At 36.7% G+C, this 17,173-nt stretch overlaps 1 protein-coding gene across 1 annotated transcript; it reads right to left on the bottom strand.

The window, feature by feature from the left end:
- Positions 1 to 10: 10 nt before the first annotated feature.
- On the bottom strand, positions 11 to 13,335 carry capn2a (calpain 2, (m/II) large subunit a). Its single transcript, XM_084390863.1, has 21 exons — positions 12,956 to 13,335; positions 12,577 to 12,646; positions 9,223 to 9,341; positions 8,516 to 8,649; positions 7,639 to 7,807; positions 7,444 to 7,527; positions 7,245 to 7,330; positions 7,008 to 7,076; positions 6,758 to 6,918; positions 6,347 to 6,516; positions 6,229 to 6,240; positions 5,738 to 5,949; positions 4,271 to 4,307; positions 2,891 to 2,956; positions 2,433 to 2,490; positions 2,285 to 2,349; positions 2,135 to 2,203; positions 1,973 to 2,051; positions 1,663 to 1,779; positions 683 to 741; positions 11 to 594 (listed from the first exon to the last, which is right to left on the bottom strand). Exons 1-21 carry the CDS (start codon positions 13,190 to 13,192, stop codon positions 571 to 573), a joined length of 2,097 nt encoding a protein of 698 aa, XP_084246989.1. The 5' UTR covers positions 13,193 to 13,335; the 3' UTR covers positions 11 to 570.
- Positions 13,336 to 17,173: the final 3,838 nt, after the last annotated feature.

Genomic DNA, 17,173 nt, shown 5'->3' with positions numbered 1-17,173 from the left:
AATCCTGTTTGTCAAGGTCTGTAATTGGTTGGTTTTAATATTTTCTTAAAAAATGTGAGCTTGCTCACACAAACAAGATGCTAGGGTGTTGTGTGTCATTGCCAGAGCATTGCTATGCAGTGTCTAACATGTTGCTAAGTGGTTTCTTACTGGCCACTTCCAAGTTTGATACAATAATATGGCCCCTATATATGGCTTGGATCCCTCTTGGGATTTTATTCAACAGTTGTATCGTAGATCAGGTGAAAATCATCTGTCTGATAACTTAAAACAATTGCAGAATTCTCCTCAGCAACCCACACAATTTGGTCAACCAATCGCATCAGCAGCAAAAAAGAAAAAATTAAACAAGAAAAACAGTGATGCCTTGCAAGCACCACAATAAGAGAAAAGTCCATTACAAATAAAACAACAGCCATCTATACTTGTATCTCTGTAGCAAAGTACAATGGGCACATTTACAAATTCCAGGTGGCCCACTATACTAATTAAGCATTTATCTATATGATTGTTATCTGTGTAAAGTAACTAGTACAATGAACATGTGATTCATAATAATCCTCTGGCCCTTTAAATCATAGCAAATGACAGCCACTGAAAGAAAGAAAAAGAACCATATAAAACGCAAACACAAAATGTATAAACATTAAGATATACTACTTGATTGCAAGACATTGCGTACCTGGAAGAAGTCCAACTCAATGAACCCACTGTCGTGTGCATCCATCCTCTTGAACACTTCTACAAAAAGTTAAACACATTTATTTTTTTGTCAGTTTGCTGTTGAAGTGTAATTTATAAAAACAGAAAGGAATATAATCACATTATATAGTATGAAAGAAATATTTGCCTCTGGACTACTGAATTATTGTAAACATGCTGCACATACAAGGTGGTAATGACACAGAAATATGTTTTTCAGGTCATTTGTAAACAGAACTATTTAAAGTGCCCTTATTATGATATTGTTCCTAGTTTTGTTTTAGAGGTCTCCTACAATAGGTTTACATACAGTCCGTTGTGATTGGTCTACCTTTTACAGCACATGTCCCATTCGGAACGGCTATTACCGTATCTGAATTTAAGCTCCAGAGGCTTCCTCAGCACTTGTACGTGATACGCGTCTTCTCAACATGTCAACAATATGAACTCTTCTAGGCCTCAGCTACAACTACAGGGCTTGAGGGCGGGTCAAAGTAGATGTTGTTTGTGGGCAGCCAATGAAGACCATAGACTGGCATTATTCAAATTTGTGCAAACTCACGTAGGTTTGTGCAGCGAAGTAAGACTGGAATTACTGCCGGCTTGTTTCAGAATCTGATCTTTCTTTTAGGAGACAATAACTTTATTTGTTGTGCACTTTGATCTTTAAAACTCTTCAGACCTTTTACATTGATAAACAGCTATCTTACACACTGCATAGAAGGTAAAATTCGAAAAAGCATAATAGGGGTACTTTAAAGTTTTACTTACAATTTTTAATTTTCAAGTTAAAAACGTAACTTGAGACAATTCAGAAAGTATGTACAGTAGTAAAGTGATATACAACTGTAATGCGGTCAACAAACCTCAAGTACTTTATAGCCATACAAAAATAAATAAATAATGAACACCCTTAAAACCAATCTCAACCAATCAGAATGAAGAAATCACTGCTCTTACTGAACATCATCTCCAGACGCATCACACAGGACACAAAGTTATCAAAGTCGATGGTCATGTCTGCGTCTCCATAGCGTGCAGCCAGACTCTGATGAATGCAGTCATTCAGAGAGAATCCTGTGAAATGGTTACCAAAAAAAATCAAGTTACTTTGATAAACTCAAAGTTTGTTTTGCTGCTTGCAAATAACTGCGGCTCATATTGCGACTTTCAGGAATATACTGACTGCCATGTATCAGAATTCATTTAATCCTTCTTTAAAAACTCATTTTAAAATTAAAAGTTGAATGAAGGTCAATGGTCAGCGTACCTGCTTCTTTCAAAGCCATTCGCATCTCTGGTGTACTCATACAGCCGGACCCATCCATGTCATTCTTCTTATAAATGCCCTAAAAAAGGGATGATGAGGATGTTACCCCAAGAGAACTCATGAGAAGCAAAAGTTTCTATGCAAAATTTGAGACAAACTGACCAGATACTTTTGAATTTTCTTCCAAAGAGTGGCAAACTCCGATAACCCCAGTTTACCATTGCCACTTTCCTGCACTAGAGTTAAGTCAAACTGATTGTGACACTCATGATTTAACAACAACTGCCTGTTGGACTATTTGCAAAAGGATACATCCATGAGGTTCACCATGACTCTACAAGTATCCAAACTGAAACCATCTGTCTTTATATCTGTTCCTGTACAGAGAAGACAAAATGTTTACTAAATATCTTTATAAATATGTTTTTTTTAAATAATAATGTACAAAGAAAATACTTACTTTTGGCGACTATTTTGTTTAAAATTGTTCGCAGCTCAATGGCAGAGATCTCCATGTCCTTAGATAAGAGCAAACATTATTACATTTTACATGTTTATCAAGTAAAGTAATCCATGAGCATAAAGGCCCGTTCACACCAAGGACAATAACTATAACGATAAAAAATCATTCTAGTTCTACATATAAAAGTATAGCAAAGTCCACGCCACAACTATAACGATAACGGCACAGAGGGACAATTTTGTTTGAATCAGATTGATAAAAACACTGACAGCCGATCATAATGCATTCTGCTTTAAAAAGCTTGAGCATTTAAAGAGGCAGACGACAAAACTGCAGCGTGCACTTAGAATAAACAGAACGATATTGTGCGCTGGTGTGGATGCTATTAAGAGTTATTGTTATAGCTATTGTTCTTGGTGTGAACAGGCCTTTATGCAGGGTCTAAAATAACTCACATCTCCAGCAAGTTTAGTAAACAGCCCTCTAAAGCCAGCATCAACCTCATCTTCAGACACTGTGTCCTGAGGAGACAGAAAAGAGGGTTATTGATGATTTTCACAGTAATAAATGCCATTATTATCCAGATTTTTCCTGAAGAGCCTACTGCATTTTGAATTATGGGAGACACTTCCAGTTTGGGGAGCTTCCACTCAAAAAGACTGAAACAAATCATTTCATATAATAAGGTTGCGCAACAAATAATCCTTATCCGTCAGTTTGACTGAATAATTTGTAAATTTTCCTTCATTTTTTATTTTCAGACAGAAGAATTGGGGACATTAATGTGAAATAGTATCACAAGAATAGCTGTGGGAAGAGCTCTTTTCAGTTGCTGTATTCTTTTCCTCCAGATTATTTTCTTTCACTGTAACAATATTAAAAAAACACAACATACATGTAAACTGCACATTTGTGGTTGTTACATCTGTTTCTGGGTTTGAGTTGTTAGCCTGTTAGATTTGCACTGTTCCCAGTTCAGTCTCTTTTGTGTCTGTCATTGGTTGCCATAGTGTTTGATTTGCCCTCATGTGATTTGACCATTTAGACAACGTTGACATCTGTACGTGAAAAACACAAAGGAAAAAACGTTTCCGTTTCGTCGTGTAAACGTTCCCATAGTCCTCATTTTAAGTTGTTTTTGTTCAGTTCTAGTTGTGTATGTGGTTGTTCTGTTTACCATGTTTTTGTTCCAAGATTTCTTAAAGTGTTATTTTGAGTTTATTCTGATTAAAATATATAATGCTTGCAAAAAGATCCAGCTCTTTTATTTCCATCATTGTTTGCAACCCAACGATGACAGTGGTCTGCTTTACTTTATCCAGGTTTATGGACCAGGTTCATCCAGGTTTATCACACGGATGCTTTAAAATGTAATTGTCTCCCCTTTTCACTTCTAATCCCTATTAGCAGTGCTGGAATGTTTCTAAAGCAGACAAATCTGTCAAAATGACAGCAGGCACTTTGACACATCACTCAATGCTAAAATTGATGAACATTTTTGATTAAGATAATGCATGTTACATAATACAGACATATATTACTACAGTGATATTTAACACATCCGTAATATTGCTGCGGAAAGAATCAAGCTTTTGTGGTAATTCATGGTCCGTTGAAAGTTATTTGTTAATTCTTTAACACTTTTAAGTTTCCTTTTAACGTACAATGGCCGAAGGGTGAGTAGAATAATGTCACTTCATTGTACCCAGTTGTTGCTGTTTTGTTTAAGCTTATTGCGTTTATAGAGAGGATTGTTTACAGTTTAACAGAAGTTACTCCCATAATTCGCACAGAGGAAAAATGTGTAATGGGACACAAAGGAAAATGAGACTTACATCTTCTATGTTTGCCTCTACAGGGTCATCACATTGTCTGGAAGAAATAAGAGAGACAGGGATAGTAGATAAACTCCCCCCCTTCAAAAAATCGAATGACAATATAATAAAAATAATAGGGATGCACCGAAATGGCATTTTCGCTTTTTGTCCGAAAGAGAAAAAAGGCTGAAAATACCGCCCCGCTCTTCCGTGTTCAGAGATCAGTTTCACTCTGGCACAGCATGTTTGCTTGTAACTTTGAGTGGCTCCGCTTCCGAAGATACACAAGTTTGAACTCGAAACGACTGTTGTGTGTGCGCTGTGCTCACTGTTGCCAACTCTCGCGAGACAAATAAGCAACCACAGCTTCAAAAACAAGCCTAATATTATTATATTATTTCTTATCATCAATTTTATTTCTCATCATTAAATGAGCCTGCAACATATTAAACTGAAACCACTCTGAGTTTGGAAAGCAAAAACAGATGTAATTTTGGAGTAAGTTTGGAGATAACCAGTGGCCTCCAGATGGTCTCCCAGTAGCTTACATCATTGTCAGTTTAGTTAGTGATTAATTTACAGCAAAATTAAAGATAAAATCTATGCTTTCATGTCCGAAAACATTAGTTTTGTCTTACATTTCATAATAAGCTCAGTGCCGACTTAGTGAGTTTATTTTCGTGACATGGAATGTGTGCATAGGATTGTGGGTGATTTAAGGCCGTGAAGGATACATCCAATTCATCCTTCAAAACAGGCCGAATAAAGGACGTGAAATGAACACTGCCTTCCAAGGATCCTTCAAACTGAGATTTGAGACTTGATGACGTGGCAGCCGAGAAATGCAGCCTTCTTAGGATTCTGTTTTCCGTTTGAACACCTCATTTATCTCATAATAATACAATTATACAAAAAACTAATTTAAAATAAGAAATGAATAATTATATTATATTATATATATATATATATATATATATATATATATATATATATATATATATATATAAATAGTTTGGCCCAGAATTTTCATTTCGGTGCATCCCTAAAAATAATAATAATTTATATACATATAAATAAAACATATAATGTAAATAATACAATATAGGTTTCATTTTCTTAAATGGCTTAAAGGGTTAGTTTACCCAAAATGAAAATTCTCATTAATTACTCAGTTTTTTTGCGCAAACAAAGCACTCGTGTCGCTTCATAAAATTGAGGTTAAACCACTGGCGTCACATGGATTATTTTGATGATGTCTTTCCTACATTTCTGGTGGAACGACATGAGTGTGAGTAATTAATAAGGGAAATTTTCATTTTTGGGTGAACTATCCCTTTAAGACTGTTGAATTATTGAGAGAAAAAAAAGGTCACTTGTAAAGTAATAACGTTTTTGTTTGATCACATGTAGAAGACACTACAAGAACATGATCTTATTAAGAGCTTATCAATCATTTTTGATTCAATAAAACAAGACGGTCCTTACTGCATCTCAGACTGTTTCTCGGAGAACACACGCACACAGAAGTCTGCGTTCTTGTGCGGTTCGAATGTGGAGGGGACGATGAGATATTCTCCAGGAGGAAGTTTAAAGCGGGTGCTGACCTCTCTCAGGTTAATAAAGGTCTCAGATCGAGCTTTCTGAGCGTGGCTCAGGAAATAATTCTTATCCAGATGAACTTCCTTTTGCCCATGGAACTGCAATGAGGGATCAAGAACCAGAGGAAGATTAAACTAGATGTTTGCATTTTCTGAAGAAAATGTGTGTAGGTTTTGCCTGTGCAAAAGTCAATGCTATATTGCTAGGGTGTTGTAGGTGGTTGCTAAGGCATTGCTATGTGGTTGTTTGGGAGTTTTGAGTGGTTGCTAAGTGGTTATTATTGGCTAAAAAGTGTATTTGAAATATGTTTACTGTTTCTACTATTTATGTTAATGCTCCACATTTTCATCCTTTTGAAGTTTTTCCATTGTGCTCACCTGTGAAGGCACCTAGAAAGAAAGCAAAAGGAATAGGTGTATTAATAGCGCCCTTCACAGGTTGTCATAAACATTACAATAACAAACACATAAACCATTTGTATCTTAGCAACCCCACCTCATAGATGGCATAGCCAATGGTGTGCATGTCCTCTCCAGACTTCCTCATTTTGCGCCGGTTCTTCTGAATCAAGCCAATCACCAGACTGCAGCCTACTTCATTATCATCAGGATCATCATCTTCCTCCTCTAGTTTGATCTTAAACTGAGGATTCATCCAGAAGGTGTCTTTGGAAGAAATAATTAAGATGTCAATTAAAGCAACTGATTACAGACATACAGTACAAGCTGTGCTTCTAGACATTCTCTAATCTGCCACTGACAGATAGTCCCTCCCCGAACTCACGGCATTGGTAGAGCCGATGTTGTTATGCCACGGCCACTAACAGATTGCAATTCCATTTAGTGCAAGTAGCGGTCAGAAAATTACACTTCCCCTTTAAGGTCAAAGAAATATAAACATGCTCACATGGATGGTTCCTGCATCCACCAGCTGTAGAGCCTCTTCTCCAGGTGCCATCGAATTTACATGCACTCCAGTGTTTGACAGAGTCCGAGGACAGCGTGTCTGGTGTCAGAGTGCAGACCTCTAAGCGGGTATAGTGCCTCACAAAATCTGAGAATGACATCCTGCACAAATGCAAACAGGAAGTGAAGAACTGTTTCAAGAAAAGCTTTGGTGATGTGGTTATATGGTTTATAACTGAATCTGATTTTACCAGAACTCTCCATCTTCTGCCTTCACAATCTCACGTTCAGATGGATCGACAGCGCTCCACTCAGAAGAGCTAAAATACAGGGTGCATAGATATAATTAAGTAATAAGGTTAAGCAATATTGTGAATATTCTACTGTGTAATGCTACAAATGGTCAATTTCAAGCTCATGCATCAATATAATATAGATTTTAATAAATTAAGTTATTTTTTATCTTGTATTAAACTGTTGGGTCTTACCTGTCACTCCAGGCCCCCGTCCATTCCACCTGACCCCAAGGATTACGAACTCTGACCAGCTTCTCCTTTCGACCTCGATAATTAACCTGACAAAATTGTACATAGATTATACATATAAAAGTTTACTTTTAGCGTATGTCTTCTTTCACTAAGCCAATGCACAGGGAAATGTCTGAATTTAGTCCAGATAATAAATAACCTCAATTGCCCCAGTAAGAGAGTAAGCATGTCCTTTCACAAGCTTCTGATTAGTAACAGCCTCAGAGTCTGCTGCACTGGAGATCTGTTGGAACAAAGAACTGGTAATATAAGCACTGCATCTTTTTTAAACAGGATTTTCATTTTTGGGTGAACTATTCCTTTAACATCTTTAGGTGTGCTGAAACCCTCATACATCTATGGAGCATCCCAATAGAGCTCCAGAGTCCAGGGCCTTCCTGATGATTTGGAACATGTTGGATGGTGGGCTTTTCAACTCGTACATTTCTGCAATCCCACCGGTGAAATCCTCAAATCCTTCAGTTGTGGAACCTCCAGACAGAGCTTCATAACACCCATTCACTCTGAATGAGAGAACACAGTGTCACTCTGAGGGAAAGTGTGCAAAAAGAGTGATATAGACTACAATAATCGTTTACCTTCTGTTGGTATTGATAAAAATGTTAATGAGAATGCCCAAAAATGTGTTTGGGTGATATTTGGGTGCTATATGTGCATGACTTACTAGAACACTTTGCAAAACTGTAACCACATATTTAAGATTGCATACAAACAAACAAACAAATAAATCTATATTCTATACACAAATTCAGAACAGATTTCATTAGTAGCATAAAATAATTTTTAAAATTAGAATTTTTAAACAATGTATTACGGTTTCCACAAAAAATATAAAGCAGTACAAGCATTTTCAACATTGTGAAATAATAAGAAATGTTTCTTGAGCAGCAAATCAGCATATTAAAATGATTTCTGAAGGATCATGTGAGACTGAAGACTGGAGTAATGATGCTGTAAATTTAGCTTTGCATCACAGGAATAAATTACATTTAAAACAAATATTTAAATATAGATATTTTTTATATTTAAAAAATATATATTAAAATAGAAAAACAATATTTATGTTTTACTGTATCAAGCACTTTGATTTTGATCAAATAAATGCCTTGGTGAGCATAAGACACTAAGAAAACTGAAAAGCTAGACTGCAATTGTGATTGTTATGACACAAGCGAAACATCCCAAACCCAACAAAAGATTATATGACTCACTTTGCATAGGCCTTCTCCAGCAGGGCGCTCCAGAACTCAGAGCCTGTGGCGGAGTGAACAAACAGCAGTTCTCCATCTCTAGTGGGCAATCGATCATCCACCACCACATCCACCCATTCCCCATACTGCCACAACTGCAACCATCAAAACAAATGTACTTAAATTATGGAGGAATCACAGCAGATGACAATTAAAATACAACCTCATTACACAGAATCAAGAGCCAAAGCACAGTCTCAAAGTCCTGTGAATCATCTCTGGCATCACTTACAGTTATAAACTGGGAATGATTAAAAAAAATACTTAAACTCAGTGGCATGGCAAAAAGTAGAATTTAAAAATACAGCAAGGCAACATAGAGGAACTGAGCATGCACTTCCTCTGGGATCAATGCTGTCCGTCTATTATGAGTCAGTTTGACTTCCTGTCCTGACAAAAACATTCCACCATTCCAATCCATAAAACCGAGCCAAACTGAGTCTCTGTTAAAGAGGCATCATTATTTATTAGACATCTATCTGTCTAATACCTGCCTAGCAACCAGCTAGAACACTCAAGCAACCTCCCAGAACACCATAGCAACGACTCAACACCTAGCAACACCTATCAACATCCTAGCAAGGCTTGATTCTTTAAAACTTCAAAGTATTCAACATATTTCTCTTTAAGTTAAACTTTAACATGCTTTCATATTTTACTTTGTTTACCTGAAAGTGGAAAATTCCTGCATAGTCTTGCCCAAAGCCCTGGTTGGATGGTACGACACGAGCCAAAACATCTTCATTGAGGGTTAGTGACGCAATGGCCGCTAAGAGCCAGCAATCACCTGCAGAAAGAAAACATAGTTGTAGTTTTGGAGGTTTTACGAAATTACCAAAATTAACAGCTGCAAAGGTATTATGAATGTTAAAGGGATAGTTCACCCAAAAATTTAAATTCTGTTTTAATTTACTCACTACTAATTTTACTCAAGTAGTTCCAAACCTTTATGAATTTGAATTATGATATTTTGAAGAATGTCGGTAACCAAACAGTTAAAGGTGAACTAAGTAACTTTTTTACCTTAAAGGGATACTCCACTTTTTTCGGAAATAAGCTCATTTTACATCTCCCCCAGAGTTAAACAGTTGAGTTTTACCGTTTTAGAATCCATTCAGCCGAACTCCGGTTCTGACGGTACCACTTTTAGCATAGCTTAGCACAGATCATTGATTCTGATTAGTCCAGTAGCATTTCTTTCAAAATGACCAAAAAGTTTCAATATTTTTCCTATTTAAAACTTGACTCTTCTGTAGTTAAACCGTGTACTAAGATCGACGGAAAATGAAAAGTTGCGATTTTCTAGGCTGATATGGCTAGGAACTACTCTCATTCCAGCGTAATAATCAAGGAACTGTGTGTCTGTACCATGGGTGCAGCAGGCGTAATGATATGACGCAGCGCCTGAAAATAGTCCCCAGCTCGGTAACTTCTTCCAACGTGACCGGGACTAAGTTTGTCTAACCTATTAGACCTATTTTCAGGCGCTGCGTCATATCACTACGCCTGCTGCACTCATGGTACAGCCGCACAGTTCCTTGATTATTACGCCGGAATGAGAGTAGTTCCTAGCCATATAGGCTTAGAAAATCGCAACTTTTCATTTTCCGTCGATCTTAGTACACGGTTTAACTACAGAAGAGTCAAGTTTTAAATAGGAAAAATATTGAAACTCTTTGGTCATTTTGAAAGAAATGCTACTGGACTAATCAGAATCAATGATCTGTGCTAAGCTATGCTAAAAGTGGTACCGTCAGACCCGGAGTTCGGCTGAATGGATTCTAAAACGGTAAAACTCAACTGTTTAACTCTGGGGGAGATGTAAAATGAGCATATTTCCGAAAAAAGTGGAGTATCCCTTTAACTGAACAGCTTCGGAGTCATTGGAATGGTTATATTACTTATTTCGGGTTGAATGGTGCTCGTTTCGCACCCCCCTGGTGCCCGTGAGCGGAAAATTCGCACTTGCAACTTTGAGACGGCGGGCCGCCGGCCGCCGCAGCAGGAAGTATCGCGTGATATCAGGTCTCGCGATGTAAACAATTGCTTTACGGCCAAAAGAAATCTGCTAAAATGCTGTCATTATTGCGCTCCCTCACGCTGTTCGAACCCGAAGGAAGAAGACGTTTTAAAGAATGTCCCATCTGCTTTGATGTCGTTGATCTACTAGCCTCTGGTGTCTGAGATTCGCCAACGAGTTTTTACAACAGTGTTGTCAAATATCTATTCCGAAGCTGTGGGGGGAGCTCTAGAGAGAAACCTGCGAGCAAAAAGCGAGAATACAGCGAAGAAATCCCGAAGCTACTGAGTGCTGCTTTAATGGGCCACATTGAAATCCATAGAATTTTTTTTTTATACTATGGAAGTCAATGGAAGTCATTAACTGTTCGGTTACCCATAGTCTTCAAAATATCTTCTTTTGTGTTCAGCAGAAGAAAGAAATTCATACAGGTTTGGAACAACTTGAGGTTGAATAAAGAATTGGCTGATGACAGAATTTTCATTTTTGGCTGAACTTTCCCTTTAACACTCATAAGGAAAATTGACATTTTACCAAAGCAGAGACGTTAATAAGTCATGTGTAAAAGCAGCTCAAAACATTATGACTTCAAGTCCAAATTCTACATAAATTAAAGTTTCTCCTTTTATGTTGCACTGATGAAAGAAAACCACAGGGTTTTGAATGGCACGAGGGTGAGTAAATGATGACAGAGTTTTCATGTTTGTGGTGTACTATCCCTTTAAGACTTTACTTCCCACATACTCAACTGCAAGCGCTGAGATTCTATCCTCCAGCAGTTTGTTGTAGGCCTACACAGTTTGTCCTGCCCAAATATGTTTTGCATTCCGCAATCTTCACAAAGACGACTCAGTTAAGCTAGCTGACTCTGAAATGAATAGCCTTTCAGATTCTTCCCCACCGTGTCAGCTGATTAGGCTTCAAACTGCCTTTAACTAACAGAGCTGAAAAAGCGGTTTCCTGGGTATGAATCATCTTTCATACAGCTATGACATTATGTTCCTAGTGATACTACCATGTACAACAACACTCAAAGTGTTACTGTAGTAACGGTTAAACTATTAGTCTTAATGGGGGGTTTCCTCAACCAGTGTCAAAACTATTTTAGCACTATTTCCCATTCTAAAAGAATGAAACCAGTGCTATGCATTTCATTTCATGCTATAATTTAAGACTCTCTCGTGTGTTTAGCGAGGCTACAAGTATTGCATGACTCTTCAATCAAACCTATGCATATAATAAATATGAGATAACTTAAATAGACTGAACTAACAAATACACTAAATAAAAATAAAATAAATAATACAATTAATAAAACTTGAATTCATACATAATTTATTTTGTAAAGAAATTGATATGCAGCCAAAAAATACACACAAAAAAAGTAATTAAAGTCAAATCTACAAAACATGTCTATAAAAATATAAAAAAAGCATTCATCCACACTTCATCATAATCATACATATGTTTTAAAAGATGTTTAAAAAGATGAAATCAAAAATGTGGTGCACCTACTACTAGCACATACGCAGATTCAGATGTAATATAACAGGGAGCCTCAGCCTTGTGAGGCAGATTTTACAGGACTCGTTCCCTGTGTTATGCAATGGTGCATATCACACCCTGCTTTATGAACACAGACAGAAGATTTTATCAAGGCTCAACGGACTAATTGCAAGTAAAACAAAGAGAGGAGCTAAAAACAGCAATGGCTGGGATTTCATCCAAAAAGTGCACAAGACTTCTCTGATGTCTGAGTAACTTTACTGGGTCTTATCAGACAGGGGTCTCACTTATTAGACAGCAGTGCAATATTAAAGGGGAACAGAATACTCAAAGACAGTGGGTGTGCTTCTTAAAACGTTTCAACATGCTTAGAGGGCAGTTCCTAAAAATTGTAATAGGAATAAGACAATTCCAAGATATCTTCATATAAGCTCCGTTCCTCATAATGAACAAATTTTGGACTGTTATATTGCACATAGCAGAGGCGTTTACTTACCTAAACCTCCTTGGCAAATATCTGTTCTTGTAGCTCCTCCAACAATAAACTCAGGGCTGGAGGTGAGTTCCTGCAGGAATAGTGAAAAAGCATTGACATGAAGTTTTCAAAAAAAAAAAAACAAACAAAAAAAAAAACCCCACCTAGTACTTAAAATGTTAGAATTTTCTATTCAAATACTCATGAGATGAGTCATGTGTTGGCAGACAATGCTTTTATGCTTCATGCCACAATGCCAATATAGATAGATAGATAGATAGATAGATAGATAGATAGATAGATAGATAGATAGATAGATAGATAGATAGATAGATAATTTTACCTTGGTATATGATGAATTACTATGGTAAAACTACATGTTGATTTGACAGGAACTCACCCCAGGTCTTTTCCACACAACACCTCTGGTTTTTGACGATCGTGGACCGAGTTCGTTGAAGCCCAGAGTTTCGGGAGCGGCTGGGAATGTTGTATCACAAAACAGCTCCCCGCGGCTCAGACATTCACTTCTCAGACTCTCAAAGTTCTGGTTCAGGTACTTCACGGCATTGGTGTTCGTCCCAAAGCCAGCCGCCAGGGCTCTCTTCTTGGCGAGTGTTGATGCCACGCCGGACATTTTCTAAACTTTCCCCCTGTGCTTCTCTACAGCTGTAAAGTGCGACAGTGAAATAGTTGTAGCCTACTCGTACGCGTTCACCCACTCCTCCTTCTAGCACAGGCGTGGTCCTAAGCCTTTAATTTTAGGGGCAGTTCACACACGCACAGAATTTGTGCGTTCTTTTTGCGTTTAAAAACAGCTGGACGCAACACAGCTTAAAAGGAGAAGAATTCAGCACGTCTCATGGCGGCTTTACAAAGATGAGGTCTTGACTTAACGCAATTATAGAGGAAGTGGTCTTGCATTTCGTCGGCACTTTTTTTTTGGTTTATAACCTACCTCAGACCAGTCTTGCTGGGGGAATAAAACAAACCTTTTCTGGCCTCCCACCCAGGTCAAGCCGGTCTGTTGGCTGGTTTTGTACAGGGGTTTTTGGTCACTTTTTAACTGCTCAGATTGCTAGTCTTTTCAGTAGGGTTGGTTTCTGGGAAATCAGCCTTGTACGGTGCCAGCCTGCCAGGTAGTCTACTTGATTCTAATTGGTCAATTATTTGCCGTCCTTCAGGTCATTTATTTCTTTATTATTCTTTATTATTTAAAATGTTTGCAGGCTTGGTTCTCCATACATCCATGGTAATTATCGCTGTATATTTTTTATTTTGGGTTAACTTAACCCTTAATCGCTGTTAAAAAAAGATAACACTTAAGATGTTTGGGGTCATTTTGACCCCAAACTTTTAAAGAGCGATTGCATAAGGAAATATACATTTTTTAAATGGAAAACTATATATCATTTTTTTTATTTACTTCTCAACTATACATTTATGCTGTGTTTTTGTGAAAATTTTGAAGTTTTTTACCTATTTACTGCACAATTACATAACTAGGCCATAAATTGGCTCATGAAAAAATATTTTTTAAAGAAAAAATCACTTAAATGATGATCTTAATTAAATCTAAATAGTTTTTGGACATTGCTCTATGTGTTAGGGATAGAATACTGACATCTGCTGGTTTGTGGAAAAACTTTAGAAATTATAATTAAAGAAAGAAATTGCAATGACCACATATATCCAATAGAGGGCCATAGAGACTCATTAATTTTCACTTCATTTTTCTTGATACTTAAACTTCTGCTCACAACTTTATGATATATATTTTGTGAATATTTATTTAAACCTTTTGAAATACATAAAAAATATATAGTTTTGTCAGAGTTATAATTTGTTGTTGTTTTCTGATATATTTTGAATTATCTTGCTTTTGCAAATTATTATACATACATTTGCAGTAACATTACAAGTCAGTCACCACTATGACATGACTGTAATGTGTGGGTGTGGGTGTGTGTGTGTGTGTGGGGGGGGCAAGCTTGTTCCATGTTGCATATGTGACATTTTTCAGATTTATGCCAGTTTAGTTGATTTTATTTGCCAATTTCTATAAAAATGCTCTCTGTTGCAGTGACATACGTGTGTGTTTGTGTGTGTTTGTGTGAGTGTGTATGAGATAGAAAGTTCGTTCCACTTTGGGTTTATGCTCTAGGACCAGACCTTTATTTAAATGTAAAATCTTTTAGATTTATGCCAGTTTTATTTATTTTATTTGCCAATTTCTGTAAAAATGCTCTCTGTTGCAGTCACATACATGTGTGTGTTTGTGTGTGTGTGTGTATGAGATAGAAAGTTCGTTCTACTTTTTATTTATGCTCTAGGACCAGACCTTGGTTTATTTGTAAAAAATTTCAGATTTATAATGGATTTACTTTTATTTTTTTGACAAACAAAATTTTAAAAAGTCATTTTTTTCATTTTCCCATTCATTTTCAATGTGGGGTCATTTTGACCCCAAACAGCTTAAATGGTACTTTTTTTTTTACACACCTTTAGAACAACCAAATCAAACCCAGTTTTTTTGTGCATGTTTAGATAGATTATTTAGGAAAAGTCACAGAGTTTCATGCCCCTGAGATGAAGGTAACACTTTTAAAAAATGAAGGAAAAGTCCATTGGGGTCATTTTGACCCCAAACAGCGATTAGGGGTTAATAAAAAAGCGCACTGATCAGCGCGCTACTTTTTCGGACTTGATCTTTTGTTTCATACAATCGCAACTGTCGAGTAGTTATCGAATATAGAGAAAAAGGCTTTCAGAGAAATGTAGTAATTAGGCTATTATGCCTACTGCAATACTAGTGCAATGTTCGTCTAGCATATGCCGATTATTTTGTATCGGGTAGGGGTAAGATGAGTCATTTTGTGAAATTGTTTTCACTGTTTCTATTATAACTAAAATATGCTAATAATTGCCAAAATATGGGCAATTCATATTTTACATTTTGTGCTATAACAACTAAATAAGCAAATGTTTCTATTTATTTCCTTTAATAACACATAGGCCTATTGGCTGATGCATCATCATCCTGCACATGCTAGATATTTTTTGCATCATCGTTTACATATTTGACCCCTAATGCTGCTATTGACCGATCTGAATCAAGTATTCCAGAGTGCTAAGTGATACTGCATATTTTAATTGTATCACAGTTCTCTTTAACTCTTCTGCTCCAAATGATCACAGGGCTGAAGATCTGCATTCTCACGATGAACTGCTGCTGCCCTCTTGTGTTCTTTACACAGCAATGTACACTACAAACAACCATTTCATCAAACAGTTTATAACTCAAATGTTATATTATTGTTCAATTAAATCGATTGTTCAGTTTAAACTGTGTTAAATATTTTTGCCTTTAATAATAACATAGATGAATCAGCCTGACGTTCTGGCCAACATTCTATAATAGCTAAGTTGTATAGCAGTAGTAGGCTACATAGGAAATTATAATAATTATTATATGTCTGCCAGAGGAAAATAATAGGCTAGTTCTGTAAGCAGCAAGCATTCAGAATATTGAACTCATGTCAAATAAACATTTTAATGCCGTCTGATGTTTCTCTATTTTGAATACAAATCTTTGATCTAAAATTAGGCCTACATCACATAGACTATAGTCTACTTGCTGGTGTTTTTTTTTTTTTTTGCTCGTCCAAGTACTAGACCACAATTTCCTCCTTCTTTCCATTAATTTAAAAGCATGTCCAGCAGAGGGAAGTAGAGTGTCAAGCAAACACACTAAAACACCGAGGCAGTTTAGTAATTTAACATATCTGAGGCAACCATGGAGGCAACCCGTCTTGTTCATTGTGGTACCAAAGCCGCTTAATACCATCTCTGGTATCTCTGGTGGTTACTCTTCACTTCATAGATCACTCATCTGAGGTTTGATTTTTTAGCCTTTAGATTGGTGTTACAAATCATTGGCCAGCGGATGCAATATAAGTTCAGATATTTAAAAACACAGTAAAATATAATAAAATATAGGTCTACTATATGCTATAGGCTATTAAATGTAGTCTGTAACCAAATTGCGTAAGAATAAACCCTAATTAATTAATTTTATGAGGATTTGTACCGGTCACATGACACACGAGAACCAATAGCTTGAGAAGGTTTGGTTTCAATATGAAGCCATAGTATGAAGCGAACAAAAAGGCGCCATTTTTAATTAACGGTAACCTGACAGAAGATGAAGAACAAAAGATAGTTTAACTGAACAATGCGAACAAATATGCAAAATCGTTTTAATTTAGATTTGTGCCCTCACACACTGCAGACTGCTTTTTGTGGTGACTTTTTCATAGCTTGGTAGTATAAATCATCCACTTTTATGCTAAATTCTCAGAAGCCTGCTGAAATAAGGGTGAGTAACTGTTAAATGATAAAACTTCCCAGTAATGTGATGAAGTCCACATGATGGCAGCATAGAAATAGAAAGCAGGCATCCGAAAGTCCCTTTAATTTACACATTCAATCGATTTTAAACCATTCCAATGCAAGGAGATGAGAAAGAAGAATCAATTTGCTACTACAGACAGGCGCTTTTCAGACAGCCTGCAAACAACGAATTGTTTCCTTTCCAATCTCTTTGCGCTTGAACGGA

Source organism: Rutilus rutilus, assembly GCF_951802725.1.
Source record: "Rutilus rutilus genome assembly, chromosome: 20".
In the NCBI taxonomy this organism is placed as follows: domain Eukaryota; kingdom Metazoa; phylum Chordata; class Actinopteri; order Cypriniformes; family Leuciscidae; genus Rutilus; species Rutilus rutilus.
The sequence above is the reverse complement of the archived record's forward strand: the minus strand, read 5'-3'. Positions and strand labels throughout refer to the sequence as shown.

Excerpts from the sequence above, each read along its gene's own strand:
- capn2a (XM_084390863.1), bottom strand. The coding sequence starts at position 13,192 with ATGTCCGGCGTGGCATCAACACTCGCCAAGAAGAGAGCCCTGGCGGCT. Across the intron at positions 2,204-2,284 it reads TCATGGTGAACCTCATGGAT|GAAAGTGGCAATGGTAAACT; the intron begins GTATCCTTTTGC and ends ACTCTAGTGCAG. Across the intron at positions 742-1,662 it reads GCGTCTGGAGATGATGTTCA|AAGTGTTCAAGAGGATGGAT; the intron begins GTAAGAGCAGTG and ends AACTTTTTGTAG.